General features: G+C 55.5%; 3 protein-coding genes across 3 annotated transcripts in view; 1 reads left to right on the top strand and 2 right to left on the bottom strand.

Moving 5' to 3' along the window:
- The window catches only part of LOC108501359 (hexosaminidase D-like), a 33633-nt gene that overhangs the window by 17349 nt on the left and 2279 nt on the right, over window positions 1–14005 (bottom strand). The gene's annotated exons all lie outside the window — the stretch shown is intronic.
- Window positions 162–3496, bottom strand: PGP (phosphoglycolate phosphatase). The gene is made up of 2 exons (XM_017823035.1): window positions 2872–3496; window positions 162–2270 (listed from the first exon to the last, which is right to left on the bottom strand). Exons 1-2 carry the CDS (start codon window positions 3494–3496, stop codon window positions 1945–1947), a joined length of 951 nt encoding a protein of 316 aa, XP_017678524.1. The 3' UTR covers window positions 162–1944.
- E4F1 (E4F transcription factor 1) lies at window positions 4766–13973 on the top strand. The gene is made up of 12 exons (XM_017823139.1): window positions 4766–4879; window positions 5479–5684; window positions 5892–6012; window positions 6284–6436; window positions 6922–7088; window positions 7554–7769; window positions 8066–8171; window positions 8860–9077; window positions 10041–10239; window positions 10988–11148; window positions 11932–11994; window positions 12919–13973. The coding sequence occupies exons 1-12, from the start codon at window positions 4867–4869 to the stop codon at window positions 13264–13266; spliced, it is 1971 nt and encodes a 656-aa protein (XP_017678628.1). The 5' UTR covers window positions 4766–4866; the 3' UTR covers window positions 13267–13973.

Genomic DNA, 14005 nt, shown 5'->3' with positions numbered 1-14005 from the left:
TTGGAGCGACCTGGTCTAGTGGGAGGTGTCCTTGGCCATGGCTGGGGGTGAAATTGTGTGATTTTTAGGGTCCCTTCCAAACTGCATCCCTAACTCCCAGGATTCCCACTGCACAGCTGCACCAAAGCTCATGGAGATGAGACCACAAAATGACACAGTAGCAGGGAGAGCACGTTTGAGAGTTTAATGGGAATTCAAGTAGAGGATTAAAAACCATTTGGAAGCTGATAGAGTGTTTTGAAGCACAACTGACAGCGCCACCAGCACATTCCAGCATCCCTGAGTCCAGGCAATGGCTCCCTTGGCCAGAGAGAACCCTCAGCAGGGCAGAGCTGCCAGAGGGAGGCTGGACCTCTCCTGGCCTTTTCCTGACACTAAAAGCACCAGATACAGGGACTGAATCCAAAGACACATGGTTACATCAGACACGACCTACAGTGAATCCATAATGTCCATTTCCACATTATCCAGATCCAGGGCAAGTTCTACCTGGGTGACTTCACACAGTCCTTCCAGTTGAGACAGGAGCGGGGAAGAGATCATCCACAGTTCCTGCCACAGCTCCAGATTACAAACAAACACCCTTCTAAAGGATCAGCCAAGACTGTGGGAACCCCAGGACCCTCCGGACTGCAGAGTTATTGCTGTACAAGCAAGGTGACAAGTCACCAAGCAGGAAATGGCATCAGCACTGCCACAGCTGGACAGCAGGACCAGAAGGAAAACCAGTGCTAAAATTGAACTGTAGATACTGGAATCTATGGAATAGAAGCGTGTTATTTGCATATATAATTTTCAATTAATTCGGTAACGCAAAAGCTTTCACAGTGGGTTCAGCCAGCACAGAATCCCACCCCGTGGCTGAGCCCTTTGTCACCCAACCCCACCTAGAGACCAAACTGAAATCATCCCTGAGCAAGCCAGCCCTCCTCACAGCCCCACCGCGCCCGGCCCCCGCGGAAGATCGGCACCTCAGGGTGGGAAGGAAGCACGGACCATTGTCACACACAGGAGCCCCACACCCATCCAGGGACTGAGCAGGATCTGGGGTCTGCAGCTAAAGCCAAAGCAAGCAGCTGTGTTGATGCTGAGGGAAGCACAGAACTCGGTACGGATCGATCTGGGTATTCCTGGGAAGCAGCAGGAGGGAAGGACAGTCCTGCATGGCTACAGACTGCATGTAGGAGAATTACAGCTACTGTCATCAGTAAGTACATTCCTCTCATCCTCCCTCCTGGGAAACAAGATATATTATCATAGACTCTGCTTAAATTTATAATTTAAATATATTTTGCTCTGTTTTTAGGCTCAGGGAGTGCCTGTGTGTATGTGCTGTACACACACCTGACCCCAGACAGACACAGTGTGCAGCAGCCATGGTTTGGATTTGTGTGGGATCGTCCCCACCTGTGTCACAGGTGCAATTTGCAGTGGTCAAATGAAGGAGAAGGATTTGTTTCTGTGACCTGACATGGAGCTGTGCCTTGGAACACCCCTGAACAGGGGAAAAAGAATCATCCCCAGGGCAAACACCCGCTCCACAAGTGTTTCCAAACACAACCACAGTTCCTGCACATCCCCACAGTCATTTCCCTGAATGAACGAGGCTGAGCCACGGCCCAGCCTGGCCAGAACACAGCCCTTCTCCTCACATCAACCAGCTCCACTTCCCCAGCCCAGTCCAGAGGACTCTGTGCCGTGGAGCATCACTAACGTTGGAGAGATGTGTTTATAATTAAAACCAGCCCCAAGCCCCCAGCCCTGGGGGCCACTGTAATGCCCCCTTTGTTCCAAAGTGCATTTCAGGAGTGAGATGTAAACAGAATCATACCGAGAGGACAGAGAGGTGAGAAGCTAAGGGTTGCTAAGTCCAGGGAGTACCTAGTGAGCAGGTTACTGCCACAGGGTGAGCCCAGGGGCTGTCCCCGGGGCAGGGCTGCCCCATTACTCGCCCAGGGCCGGGAGCAGGTCGGCGATGCTGTCGACGTAGTAGTCGGGCACGAGGCTGTGCCTGGCGGGGCAGTCGCTGTCCAGGTGTGCCTGGACCTCGTCGAGCGCGGTGACGCCGGTGAGGGTGAGCAGCGTGGTGAGCCCGCAGCTGTTCCCCATCAGGATGTCCGTGTCCAGCCGGTCCCCCACCATGATGGTGCGGGCGGGGTCCACCTGGAACTCGCTGGCCACGCAGTCGAACATGAAGCGGTTGGGCTTGCCCACGATGAAGGCCTCGCGCTGCGCCGCCGTCTCCACGGCCTTCACCAGGCAGCCCGTCCCTGGGGACAGCAGGAACAGTCAGGGCCAGCACAGGGCTCCCGGCACCCACACCCGCCCAGGGCTCTGGGGACACAACAGCTTGGCTTCACAGCCACAGGGACAGGCCAGCCCCAGCAAAGGTGGCACATGAAGCCTCTCGGGAGGCTGGAATTCTGTCCCACACTGAGTCAGAAAAGGAACCACTATTCTCTGAGTAAAGGTTCAGCATGGATTATCCCTCTTTCAGGGGTGCTGTGAGGCAAAGTCCAGGCTCTGGGACACCTGGGCTGCCACACAGAATCCCAGAATAGTTGGGGTTGGAAGGGACCTCTGGAGATCACCCAGTCCAACCCCCTGCCCAGGCAGGGTCACCTGGAGCAGGTGACACAGGGACTGTCCAGGTGGGGTTGGAATGTCTGCAGAGAGGGAGACTCCCATGACCCCCTGGGCAGCTGTTCCAGTGCTCTCCCACCCTCAAGGAAAAGAAGTTCTTCCTCATGTTGAGGTGCAACTTCCTCTTTTATCAACACAGCACTGAGGTGTGATGATTTAGAGCTGAGCACGGAGTCCCGCAGAGCCGGGGGACCGGGACCACCCCCTCCGCCCTCCCGCCCCGCGCACCGGGGATGGCGGCGCCGCCCTCGAGCGGCAGCCGGTGATCGCGGTTGGTGCCGACGAGCAGACAGTCGGGGTTCTGCAGCAGGTACCGCAGCGCCTGGCACAGCTTCGCGTAGCTGAAGTGCTCGTCGAAGCCCACGAGCACGGCGCGCACGGCGGGGTCGAGCGGCGCCTTTGCCCAGTCAGCGGGCGCGGGGCCGGGCAGGGCGGCGGGCCCGGGGCCCAGGTGCGGGATGCCCACGGCCTCCAGCTCGGCGGCGAGCGCGGGCCCGCCCAGCACGTAGGCGGCGGCGCCGGGCGGCAGCGCCTGGCGCAGGTAGCGGGCGGCGCAGAAGGCCGTGCCGAAGATGTGACGGGGCTCGGCGGGCGGGAAGCCGAGGCGCCGCAGCTTCTCGGTGTAGGCCACGCGCGTTCGCCCGCTGTTGTTGGTCACGTAGCACAGCCGCTTGCCCGCCGCCGCCAGCCGGCCCAGCGCGGCGGGCGCGCCGCTGATGGCCGTGTCGCCCCGCCACAGGACGCCGTCGCAGTCGAAGAGCAGCGTGTCGGCGTTGGCGAGCACTGCCCGCGCCGCCTCGCCCTCGAGCCGCCGGCAGAGCCGCGGCCCCGCCGTGCCCGCCGTGCCCGCCATGACCGCCCGCCGCCCTCAGCGCCCCGCGCCGCCCATTGGCCGGGCCGCGCCTCGGGCCCGCCCCCCCGGCCTCCCCATTGACTAAGCCCCGCACGGACCGCGTCCCCATTGGGCAGCGGTGCCTACGGCCACGCCCCCTACCGGAGCCTGTCCCCGCCGCCCCGCCCGCCCGTCCAGCGTCCTACGCTTCCATTGGTCGCTCTCTCCGAGGGCCCGCCCCCCACGCGCTGCCATTGGCCAGGGCCACGCGGTGCCGGCGGGCTCTGCGGGGCTCGTTAGGTAACGCGCTGGGTAACTCCGTGGTAACTCGTTGGTAACCCCCTGGTAATCCGGCAGTAGCTCGCCAGGCTCCGCTTCGCCGGCTCACGGCGCTCAGAGGTTGCCGTAGGGCGCGCGGGGACCGTGCCCCGACAACGCCCACAGGCCCCGGAACTCCCGCGCCGCGGGACGCGTTCCCCGCCGAGCCCCGTCCCGTTGTTATGACGACACGGCCGTAAAGCCGCCATCTTGCGGCGCGTTGCGACACGGGGGCCGCGATGGCAACGGGCGCGGGGCCGGCGGCGCTTACGGCAGCACCGTCCGGGCCGGGTCGGGCCGCGGCCCCCGCAGGTCCCGCCGCGCTCCTCGGCCTCCCGCCGCCCTTCGCCGAGCAAGGTACCGCCCGCGCACCGCCCCCGCCCGCCGGCTGAGGGGCGGCCCGGCCGCGCCGGTGCTGCCAGCGGGGTGGGGGGCCCGTGTGCCCCCCTCGAGGTCGCCCCGCTCCCCTCCCACCTCCCGGGCCGGGCAGAGCGGCGGCTGTCGGTGTGTCAGGCTGCCCAGGCGGGTGCGGGGTGTTCCTCTCCGGGGGTGATCTGGGACGGCCGCGCCGGAGCGGGGGGACAGCAGTGACCCGCTGCGGTCCCGCCCGGCCCGGTGGCTCCATGTGCCGGCGCCGCTGACGGAGCTTTCCCCCGCAGACGAGGATGACGTGCACAAGTGCGGGCGCTGCCAGGCCGAGTTCAGCTCCCTGCAGGAGTTCGTGCAGCACAAGCTGCAGAAGGGCTGCCAGCGCCCTCCCGACGCGCTCGCCGGGCTCCTCGGCCAGGAAGGACAAAAGGTGACAGCGGCTGCTCCGCGCCGGGGTTGCACATAACTGGGATGCAGCGGCCTGGTGGGTTGGAGGGGGGTAACTGTGTTTAAAGAAAGCACCTGCTGAGACGGTCCGTGTGCCAGCAGGAGGTTCCTGCTGTCGAGGAGTCCATCACTGTCGCCCACATTGTCGTTGAAGCCTCTTCCATAGCAGAGGAGATCAGCAGTGCCTCGACCATCGTAGGTGAGCTCGGAGGGGCTGCCTTTGCCCCCCAGGGAGTTTGGAACCTGATACCTCGTCCATGTCCTCCTCTGGTGGGTTTGGGTTGTGATTGGTCTGTGGCACTTCTGTGGCACTGGAATTTGGGGCTGGGTGTTCCCTCAGAGCTGTGAGAGGCATTCCCAGGTCAGCTCTGCCATTCTCTGCTTTAGGATCAGGGAATAGAAACCCAGGTTTGGGTTGGAAAGCTCAGCCAGCCCCACCCTTACCACGGGCAGGGACACCTTCCACTAGCCCAGGTTGCTCCAAGCCCTGTCCAGCCTGGCCATGGACACTTGCAGGGATGGGGCAGCCACAGCTTCTCTGGGCAACCTGTGCCAGGGCCTCCCCACCCTCACAGGGAACAACTTCCTTCTAACATCCAACCTAAATCTGACTTCTTTCAGCTTAATTAGTGCGAACAATTAACAGAAATTAGAGTTATAAGTTAATGCAAATTAGATATAAAGCTCCATTCCAGGAGTGCCCACTTTAATACTTACACTGCAATAACTAGGGTGTTGCAAAGGCTTGAGCTGCAGATTTAAAGTACCTTTTTTCCTTCTTTCTGCACGAAATGCTGGAACAGTAACTTGTTTGTTGGGTAAAGCTCTATCCTGTAAAGAACCCAAGTGTCTCCCCCCCCTTTTCCCAGGCAGTGGGCACATCAAAGAAGTCATTGTAGCAGGAGACCATGTCTTTGAGAACGCAGACGGGCCCGTGGACGGGGAGGTGGGTGAGGAGCAGGGCAGCCCCGAGGAGCAGGAGCAGGACGTTCCCAACGAGCTGGTCAAGGTGAAGCTGCAGGTGAACAAGGAGGGGCGATACGTGTGTGGGCTGTGCCAGAAGACATTCAAAACTGTGAGTATCATCTCTGCTCGTGGGACTTAGTCAGGGAGTTGTCAGCTAAGAGATCTCAAAAAGAATGAGAATGAGCTTCTCTGCTGCCTGCTACACTCTTCCCACAGGGAAGTTCTGCTTTCACAAGGAGCGTTGTTGTTCTCTGTAGTTGAAATATAGAACCTTGAAACCATTTGGAAAATGTCTTAAAGGAAATTCTTTCCCTAGGCCAGCATCCTCAAAGCTCACATGATCACTCACAGCAGCAGGAAGGACTATGAGTGTAAACTCTGTGGAACTTCCTTTAGGACAAAGGGGTCTCTGATCCGACACCACCGGCGGCACACTGGTAAGGGCTCTCCAAAAAAGAGTTCCTCGTTGCTGGAGCTGTGTGTGATTATCCATTTGCCTTCCAGTGGAATTTCTTGTGCTTTGCACCTTCTGCTGAGCTGAGGCCATTGAGCTCCCCAGTATTTGGGGTGCTGGGATGCAGTGGAAGGTTCTGGGATAAGCACAGCCGGTGTGCTGTAGGAAGCTGAACATTTTTTTCCAGCAGCCTGACACACAGAGCTGATCCTGGCAGGGCATAATGTTGTTGTTTTGATCCTTCTCATTTCCAGATGAAAGACCTTACAAATGCAAGAAATGTGGGAAAAGCTTCCGAGAATCAGGAGCTTTGACTCGGCACCTTAAATCTCTGACACCTTGCACCGAAAAGATTCGCTTCAACATGACCAAAGAAATAGTCGTCAACAAAGAGGATTTGCCATCAGGTCAGTGATGCTGTCAGGACCTGCCTTGTGTCTGATAAAGCCAAACCCTCCTGCACTTGGAATATAAATTCCTTCTGGCACAGGTTGCCCAGAGAAGCTGTGGCTGCCCCATCCCTGGAAGTGTCCAAGGCCAGGTTGGACAGGGCTTGGAGTGACCTGGGCTAGTGGAAGGTGTCCCTGCCCATGGCAGGGGGTGGAATGGGATGATCTTTAAGGTCCTTTCCAACACAAACCGTTCCTGGAATCTCATTTATGAAAAAAAAAAAAAAACAAATTCTGTGGTATTCACTTTATATTCTTTATACAGGAAAAGCAATTTATAGAGCAAAACTCTTACCCCAAAGTGCTTGTAGCCAGGCATTGACTGAGGAATGTGTGAGAAGCTGGTTAACAAGCACTCGCTGTTCTGAGGCAGATGTTTTGTAGGGCCCAGGGCAGAGGGGTGGCTCTTCCCCACGAGGTTCACTGTGCTGCTTCCCCTGCAGGCTCGTGCAGCTCCAACACAGACACAGTCTCGTCGATACCGAGCGAGTCCATCGAGGCCTCCCCCGTCATCCACCTCGTGACAGATGCAAAGGGAAATGTTCTCCATGAAGTCCATGTCCAGATGCAGGAACTTCCTGTGGTGGATGGAAAACCCCTGGACCCAGACGTGAGTGTTGTTTCTTTTAAACACCCTTTGTGTGTTTTGTGCAAAGGATGTTTCACCTCATGAACAAAATCTTCATGGGTCCTCAGAATAAATCTGAGTGTGGGAATTAAGTGGTTAATTAGGTTCTTTTCCACGTGGGCAGGCACTGTTCTCTGTCCTGGGCCCTTCTGCTGCTGAGCTGAGCGCTGTGTAGATTACAGGGGTGTGGAGGATGAGGGGATGTTTTTGTTGACCATTCCCTGCTACGAGACTGTGGTAGGAGCAAAGGCTTGTCATCCCTTGGCTTTTCAGAGTACAGATCCACCTCGTGTTCCTCCCCAGCCCAAGATATTCCCTGGTTGATCTTTCAACCCTGTAGCGCAGCATTAGACACCTCACAGAGTGTGACTGTCACAGCAGTGTTGCTGTAAGAAAGGGCAAACTGTGGATTTGCTGTGCCAAACTTCCTGTTTGTTCCTTCAACAGTCGCATCCTGAGGAGCTGCCCTGTGAGGGGGAAGTGAACAGTGAGAATCTGCTGAGGCAGGCCATGAGGAATTCGGGAATTGTGATCGAGAGAGTTGCTGTGGAGGAGGTGCAGAAGCCGGATGAACCTGCTGGAGCTGCTCCAGAACTAGAAGTGATGGAAGTAGAAGAGGAGCCGTGTGGAGAACAGTGTGTTAAATTAGAAGAAGCAGAGTCTGTATGTTTGTATTCCATAAATAGATTATTTTTTAATCTTCCTTGCCTGTATTTGGTTGTGGGCAGCACTGTTGGCCTCACTCCCCTGTGTTGTCTTCACGTGTCTCTCTGGTGCCTGGGGCTTTGTGTCCGTTGTTATAGTTACACTTTTCACGTGTGATTTAAGTGCAGTGTCTTTCAGCAACAGAGATCTCTATCTTGTCAAAGCTGGAGTATTTAAATGGGAATTTGGGTAGCAATCCTTACACTGCACACCAGTACAAGCAAAGTGAAGCTTTACCATTTTCTCTCCAATAGGCGCCTGCAGAAAGAACCAACGGGTACAAACGGTACATTTGCCCTCACTGTAACGAAGCCTTCAGTGAAACTGCTGCCCTGGAGACACACATCAAAAGTCACACAGGTAAAGCTGTGCTGGTGCAGTTGTCTGACACATGCCATGGCTCACAGAGCCACTTCTGACCAGAATTCATGTATGAATGAGATAAAGTTCAAGAAACACAAGGACCTGCTGCAGAGGGTCCTGTGGAGGCCACAAAGGTGATGAGGGGTCTGGAGCATTTCTCTGATGAGGTTCTGGGCCTGGTTAGCCTGGAGAAGAGAAGGCTGAGAGGGCATCCCATCAATCCATACAAGGATCTCTAAGGGTTGTCACGGGATGGTGCCAGACTGTGCTCAGTGGTGCCAGTGACAAGATGAGGAGCAATGGCCATAAACTAAAATACAAGGAGTTTCACCTCTACATGAGGCAGAACTTTTCCCTTGAGGGTGGCAGAGCCTGGAACAGCTGCCCAGGGGGTCGTGGAGTCTCCCTCTCTGGAGACATTCCAACCCCACCTGGACAGTCCCTGTGTCACCTGCTCCAGGTGACCCTGCCTGGGCAGGGGGTTGGACTGGGTGATCTCCAGAGGTCCCTTCCAACCCCTGCTCTTCTGGGATTCTATGAAAGCCCACACATGCAGATGAAAATACAATTCCTCTCCTTGCCTGGGTTAGTTTTTCGTCAGAATTTAGTTACAGCCTGTGCTGGATCCTTGCTGCTGCTGCTGGTTGTCCTGGACCAACCACAGGTTTTCTTTGTGTCTCTCTAGAGTACAAACCTTTCAAGTGTGAGGAGTGTGGCAAAGAGTTCACGAAGGCCTACCTGCTGAAGAAGCACCAGGAGGTGCACGTGAACGAGCGGCGGTTCCGCTGCGGGGAGTGTGGGAAGCTCTACAAGACCATCGCCCACGTGAAGGGGCACCGGCGGGTGCACTCGGACGAGCGGCCCTACCCCTGCCCCAAGTGTGGCAAGCGCTACAAGACAAAGGTGTGTCCCCCTCACAGCAGCCTGGCCTCCAGACTGCCCTTCCCAGAGCCAGGGCCTGGGAGAGCTTAGGAGGCTTCGCTCCTGAAAAAGCAAGTGCCACCTGCCTCTTACGTGATGCCCAGAGAAATTGTAGCTGTGCCACCCCTGGAAGTGTCCAAGGCCGGGTTGGACGGGGCTTGGAGCAACCTGGACTAGTGGAAGGTGACCCTGCCCATGGCAGGGGGTAGGACTGGATGAGCTTTAAGGTCTCTTCCAACCCAAACCATTCTGGCATTCTATGATGTGAAACACCAAAAAGAGGTTTTGGTTTAGTGGGCAAAAGAAGGACAGTCTTCATAAAACTGTCTCATTTCTGAAGAAACTCTTCTTTCATGTGTGGAACAAATATGGAATAACAGTATGTCCTGGTTCCAGCCAGGACAGGGGTAATTTTTGCAGTAGCCAGGAGGGGCATGGCTAGGACAGAAGTTATTCTGTACCACCCATGTCATTGCTGGGGGCAGTGGAGGGGAGTCTCTTCTGGGCAGAAGGGGTTCCTTTGGGCTGAGAAAACAGTGGTGGATGGAGCCGTCCAGTGTTGTCTGTTATTGGGAGGTTTTTATGGGAATCATTCTTTTTTTTCTTGCACCCTCTGCCATTGGTATTGTTGCTGTTACTGTTCATTTTCTTATCTCATTGCTGTTTCCAGTAAATTGGTCTTACCTCAACCCATGATCTTCCCCTTTTGTGCCTCCCCATCCCACTGCAGAGGGAGGGGGAGCGAGCGGCTCACGCTTTGGAGAGTCTCAGTGGGAGCACTAAATTGGGGAGTGCCGTCCCTAAACCACGACACAACCAAACCAATCCCTGTGTCCTACGCGAGAGCTCCTAAAAACATTGAGCCTCCCCCCGGCAGCTGAAATCCCTCCCCCGTGAGTTGGCCGTGCCCCTCAGGAGCCCTGCCCTTGTTCCCTGTGTGTGCAGAACGCGCAGCAGGTGCATTTCCGCACGCACCTGGAGGACAAGCCGTACGTGTGCCAGTTCTGCAGCCGGGGGTTCCGGGAGAAGGGCTCCCTGGTGCGCCACATCCGCCACCACACCGGAGAGAAGCCCTTCAAGTGCTACAAGTGTGGGCGCGGCTTCGCCGAGCACGGGACGCTCAACAGGCACCTCCGCACCAAAGGTGAGCTCTGGGGCTGGGGAGGGAGCTGGGCTGGGCTTTGGACAAGCTGCTCTTTGGCTGAGAGGGAATGGTCCTTGGGGTGGATGTGCCCTGTGTCCGTGCGTGCATCAGGAGATGCCTGGAGATGGTCACATCAGCCTGGAGAAGGTTGTGTGGAGAGCTCCCAACAGTCCTTCCAGTATCTGAGGGGGCCTGTGAGTTCTGTGGGGAAAATGTCTTGAGTAAAGTTCTCACAGATAATCTCGTTTGATGGGATTAGTTGCACTGGACCTGCTGCTCCTTTAGCTCCTAAGCACGGATTTCCAGACTCCTGCAGGTAGTGCTGACTGTGTATTTAGTTTTCAAGGAACAATACAAATTTACTTGAGGGGAAAAAGAAGTTTCCTAGGAGATACTGAAATGCATTAGCAGAAAAGAACAGTGACTTAAAATATACCCAGACTCTTCCTGCAGGTTCTTTACAGACAGCTTTTGAAATCCTGTGTGTTTTTATCACCTGAATTTAGCTGTGTACTTTTTGGTATTGCACTGGAGAACAGCTCCGCTTGAGGCTCAGTTGCCTGGTGTCACACAGGGCTTTCCTAGGCTGTTCCTTGGCCTGGTGTGCTGAGAGCCTCTTGTGTGGCACTGATTACTTGTCTATGGCATCCCATGAAGAGGCCTCATTGGTGCTGTGTAGCACCTTCCAGGTACTATCTGAGATGGCCATGAAAAGTGATGTTTTTCTGGCACTTTGGGAATTTTCCAGGTGGCTGCCTCGTTGCTATGAAAGAGGTGGAAGAAGTGATGGTGTCTGAGGAGAGTCAGTCAGCCGACAACTTGGCGGCCACGGTGATTTCGGAGGATCCCCACACTGTGCTGGTGGAGTTCTCCTCGGTGGTGGCCGACACTCAGGAGTACATCATCGAGGTGAGAGGGGGCAAACGGCTGCTCCTGCGGAATTTAGCACAGGATTTGCTCAGGAAAACTGCAGCTGTACGTGTTCCTCCTCCGGGCTCTCGGGAGAAGGTAAAACAGGACCACCCCTGCCTGCAGGGCCCTGGGAGTCAGTAGGATTAACCTGCTTTGGAAGGAAAGGACTTGGAGCTTTCCTCACCCTCCAGAGGTGCTGTGTATGACGTGGGCAGGAAAAGCAGAACACAGGGCAGGCTGACAGTGCCTCAGCAGGAGGCTGAGTCGGGAAACTTCTGACACACTGGATTTTATGGCCTCACAAACTCACTTCAGCTTTCCCTATTCTCTTCTCCCATTTCTGTTTAGCTTGTTTTGTCCCAGATAGTCTCTGTTGTTTCTAACAGAGGCTGCCAAAAGCAATGAATTATGTATTTCACTTTCTCCCTCTTCATGACACAGAGCCAGTTCTTATCCAAGCAGGATAACAGAGCTCAGTTATTGAGTTCCTTTAGTGCTGCCATAGTTTTTCTCCAATAGGAGAAAAATTTGCTGCTTGGCCAAATCCTGCTGAGAGAGGAGGTTCTCTTCCAGTTATTTGTGAACATTTTGCATTAATTTTAAGTAGCTCCTGATAATGGGATTTGGAGGGAATGTCCTGGAGGTCTCTTTGGAGTAGCTACTGCATCATGGGGGGGGACAGAAAGACTTGTGTGAAAAATCTTAGTGAATTATATTTTGGTAACAAAGGATTTTTTTGGAACAACCTAAAAAGGGAATCCTCTCATTTTGTCTTTCAAGACTTCTACTGAAGACATGGAGACCAGTGAAGCTACTGAAATAATAGAGGGAACAAGACATGAGGTAAAGCAGCCACACAAACTGTGATTTTGGGCCTTGATGTAGATGAAATGAGTCACTTATAGTGGCTGAGAGTCATGTTAAGTAAACCCAACTTCAAATCATTCATTTACCTACCTGGAAGAGAGCTGGAGGAGGACTTTGGACAAGGGCCTGGAGTGACAGGAAAAGGGGGAATGGCTTCCCACTGCCAGAGGGCAGAGCTGGATGGCATATTGGGAAGAAATTGTTCCCTGTGAGGGTGGGGAGGCCCTGGCACAGGTTGCCCAGAGAAGCTGTGGCTGCCCCTGGATCCCTGGAAGTGTCCCAGGCCAGGTTGGACGGGGCTTGGAGCAGCCTGGGCTAGTGGAAGGTGTCCCTGCCCATGGCAGGGGGTGGAATGAGATGGGCCTAAAGTTCCCTTCCACCCCAAACCATTCTGGGATTCTCTGACTCCACGTCTGTAGCTCTGCAGACCTGAGAACACAATGTGGCTCATTGTGGGTTTGATAACCCCAGACCCTCTCAGGGGTGGTGACCTGGTGGCCTCAGACATAAGAGCAGAGCTGCAGGCTGGGTAAATTGTACAGTAACACTCTACCCTTGGGGAAGTGATCCTCTAAGGCATTCCTGAATGCTGGAAACAAGGGCTGCTGCAGAGTCAGACCCGGCTCAGCTCCTGAATTGATTCCATTAGTTTGAAAGTTTGGGTGTGGACTGTTGAGGCTTTTCTACAAACAGTCGTTTGACTTTCTGTAGGAAGCACTTTACTAGTGACCCACCTTCAGTGCCGTGAGGGTGAGGGGTTGCAGAGTGCTGGGGTGATGAGAACTCCCAGCAGGAGGAGGCTGGCTGGTTGTGCAGCGCCGCGGCCGCCACGCTCCTCCAGCACCAACCATCGCTGCTCCCGGTAAACACAGCCGGCCTCTGCCTCTGCTCCCCGCGCAGGTCGACAGCCACATCATGAAGGTGGTGCAGCAGATCGTGAACCAGGCGAGCTCGGGCCACCAGATCATCGTGCAGAACGTCACCGTGGCCGAGGGCGCCGGCGCCGCCGCGGACGCCGCCGACACCATCACCATCGCCACCCCCGAGAGCCTGACGGAGCAGGTGGCCATGACCTTGGCCTCGGCCATCGGGGACGGGGCCGTGCTCGCCGCCGACGGCGCCGTCGCCGCCCAGGAGGCCACGGTGACCATGGTGGCGTCCGAGGACATCGAGATCATGGAGCACGCGGGCGAGTTCGTCATCGCCGCGCAGGAGGGGGAGCTGGAGGTGCAGACTGTCATCGTGTAGGGCTCGTGTAGGGCACCAGAGCCGGCTGGGGGGCCCAGCCCGGGGCAGTGGGGCAGCCCTGACCCGCCCCCGGCGAGAGAACGCGCTGGAGGGAGGTGGCCTGGCGGGATAGGACAGGCCTGGGACAGGGTGGGACGGGCCCGAGGTGCTCCCAGTGTAAAACAAGCACCAGGGGATAAACCATCTGCATGGTCACACGGGGAAGGGACTGACAGGCCACAGGGGACGCTCACCGCTGGGTACAGCAGCCTCAAATTAAGGAGGATCCTTTGGGAATCAGTTCCCTCTGCCCCCAGGACAGCAGTGGTCTGGTTTTTAGAAGGATTCAGAAAGTGTGGGGTCTCACAAGAGACTATTTAATCATATGCATTTAAAACAAGTGGAGAAAACCAAACCTAAGGAATTGTGGGGTGTGTTGAGCACCACTCAAACACTCTCATGCCTTTAACCTCACTCCTTCAGGCCTCCCAAGGCATGGTACTGCAGTATTTCTCTTTTATTTGATATCCTGGACAAGTAGCCTTACGTACTGGTCTCTGAATGCATCCTTGTACCCTGCAATGCCAGCCAGGCTGCTCTGAGAGCCAGTCTGGGGGCTGGAAAGCCATATTGTATAGGAATTTGGGGTTTTTTTAAACCATATATGGATTTTTAATTGCATATTGTACAGATTCAGCATGTAAATAAATACATTTTTGAAAATAAAATTATTTAAAGTTCTTACTATATTTTTTTTTCT

Source organism: Lepidothrix coronata, unplaced genomic scaffold (assembly GCF_001604755.1).
Source record: "Lepidothrix coronata isolate B3197 unplaced genomic scaffold, Lepidothrix_coronata-1.0 Scaffold101, whole genome shotgun sequence".
Lineage (NCBI taxonomy): Eukaryota > Metazoa > Chordata > Aves > Passeriformes > Pipridae > Lepidothrix > Lepidothrix coronata.
Note: the sequence above shows the minus strand (reverse complement) of the source record. Positions and strands in the feature narration are given on the sequence as shown.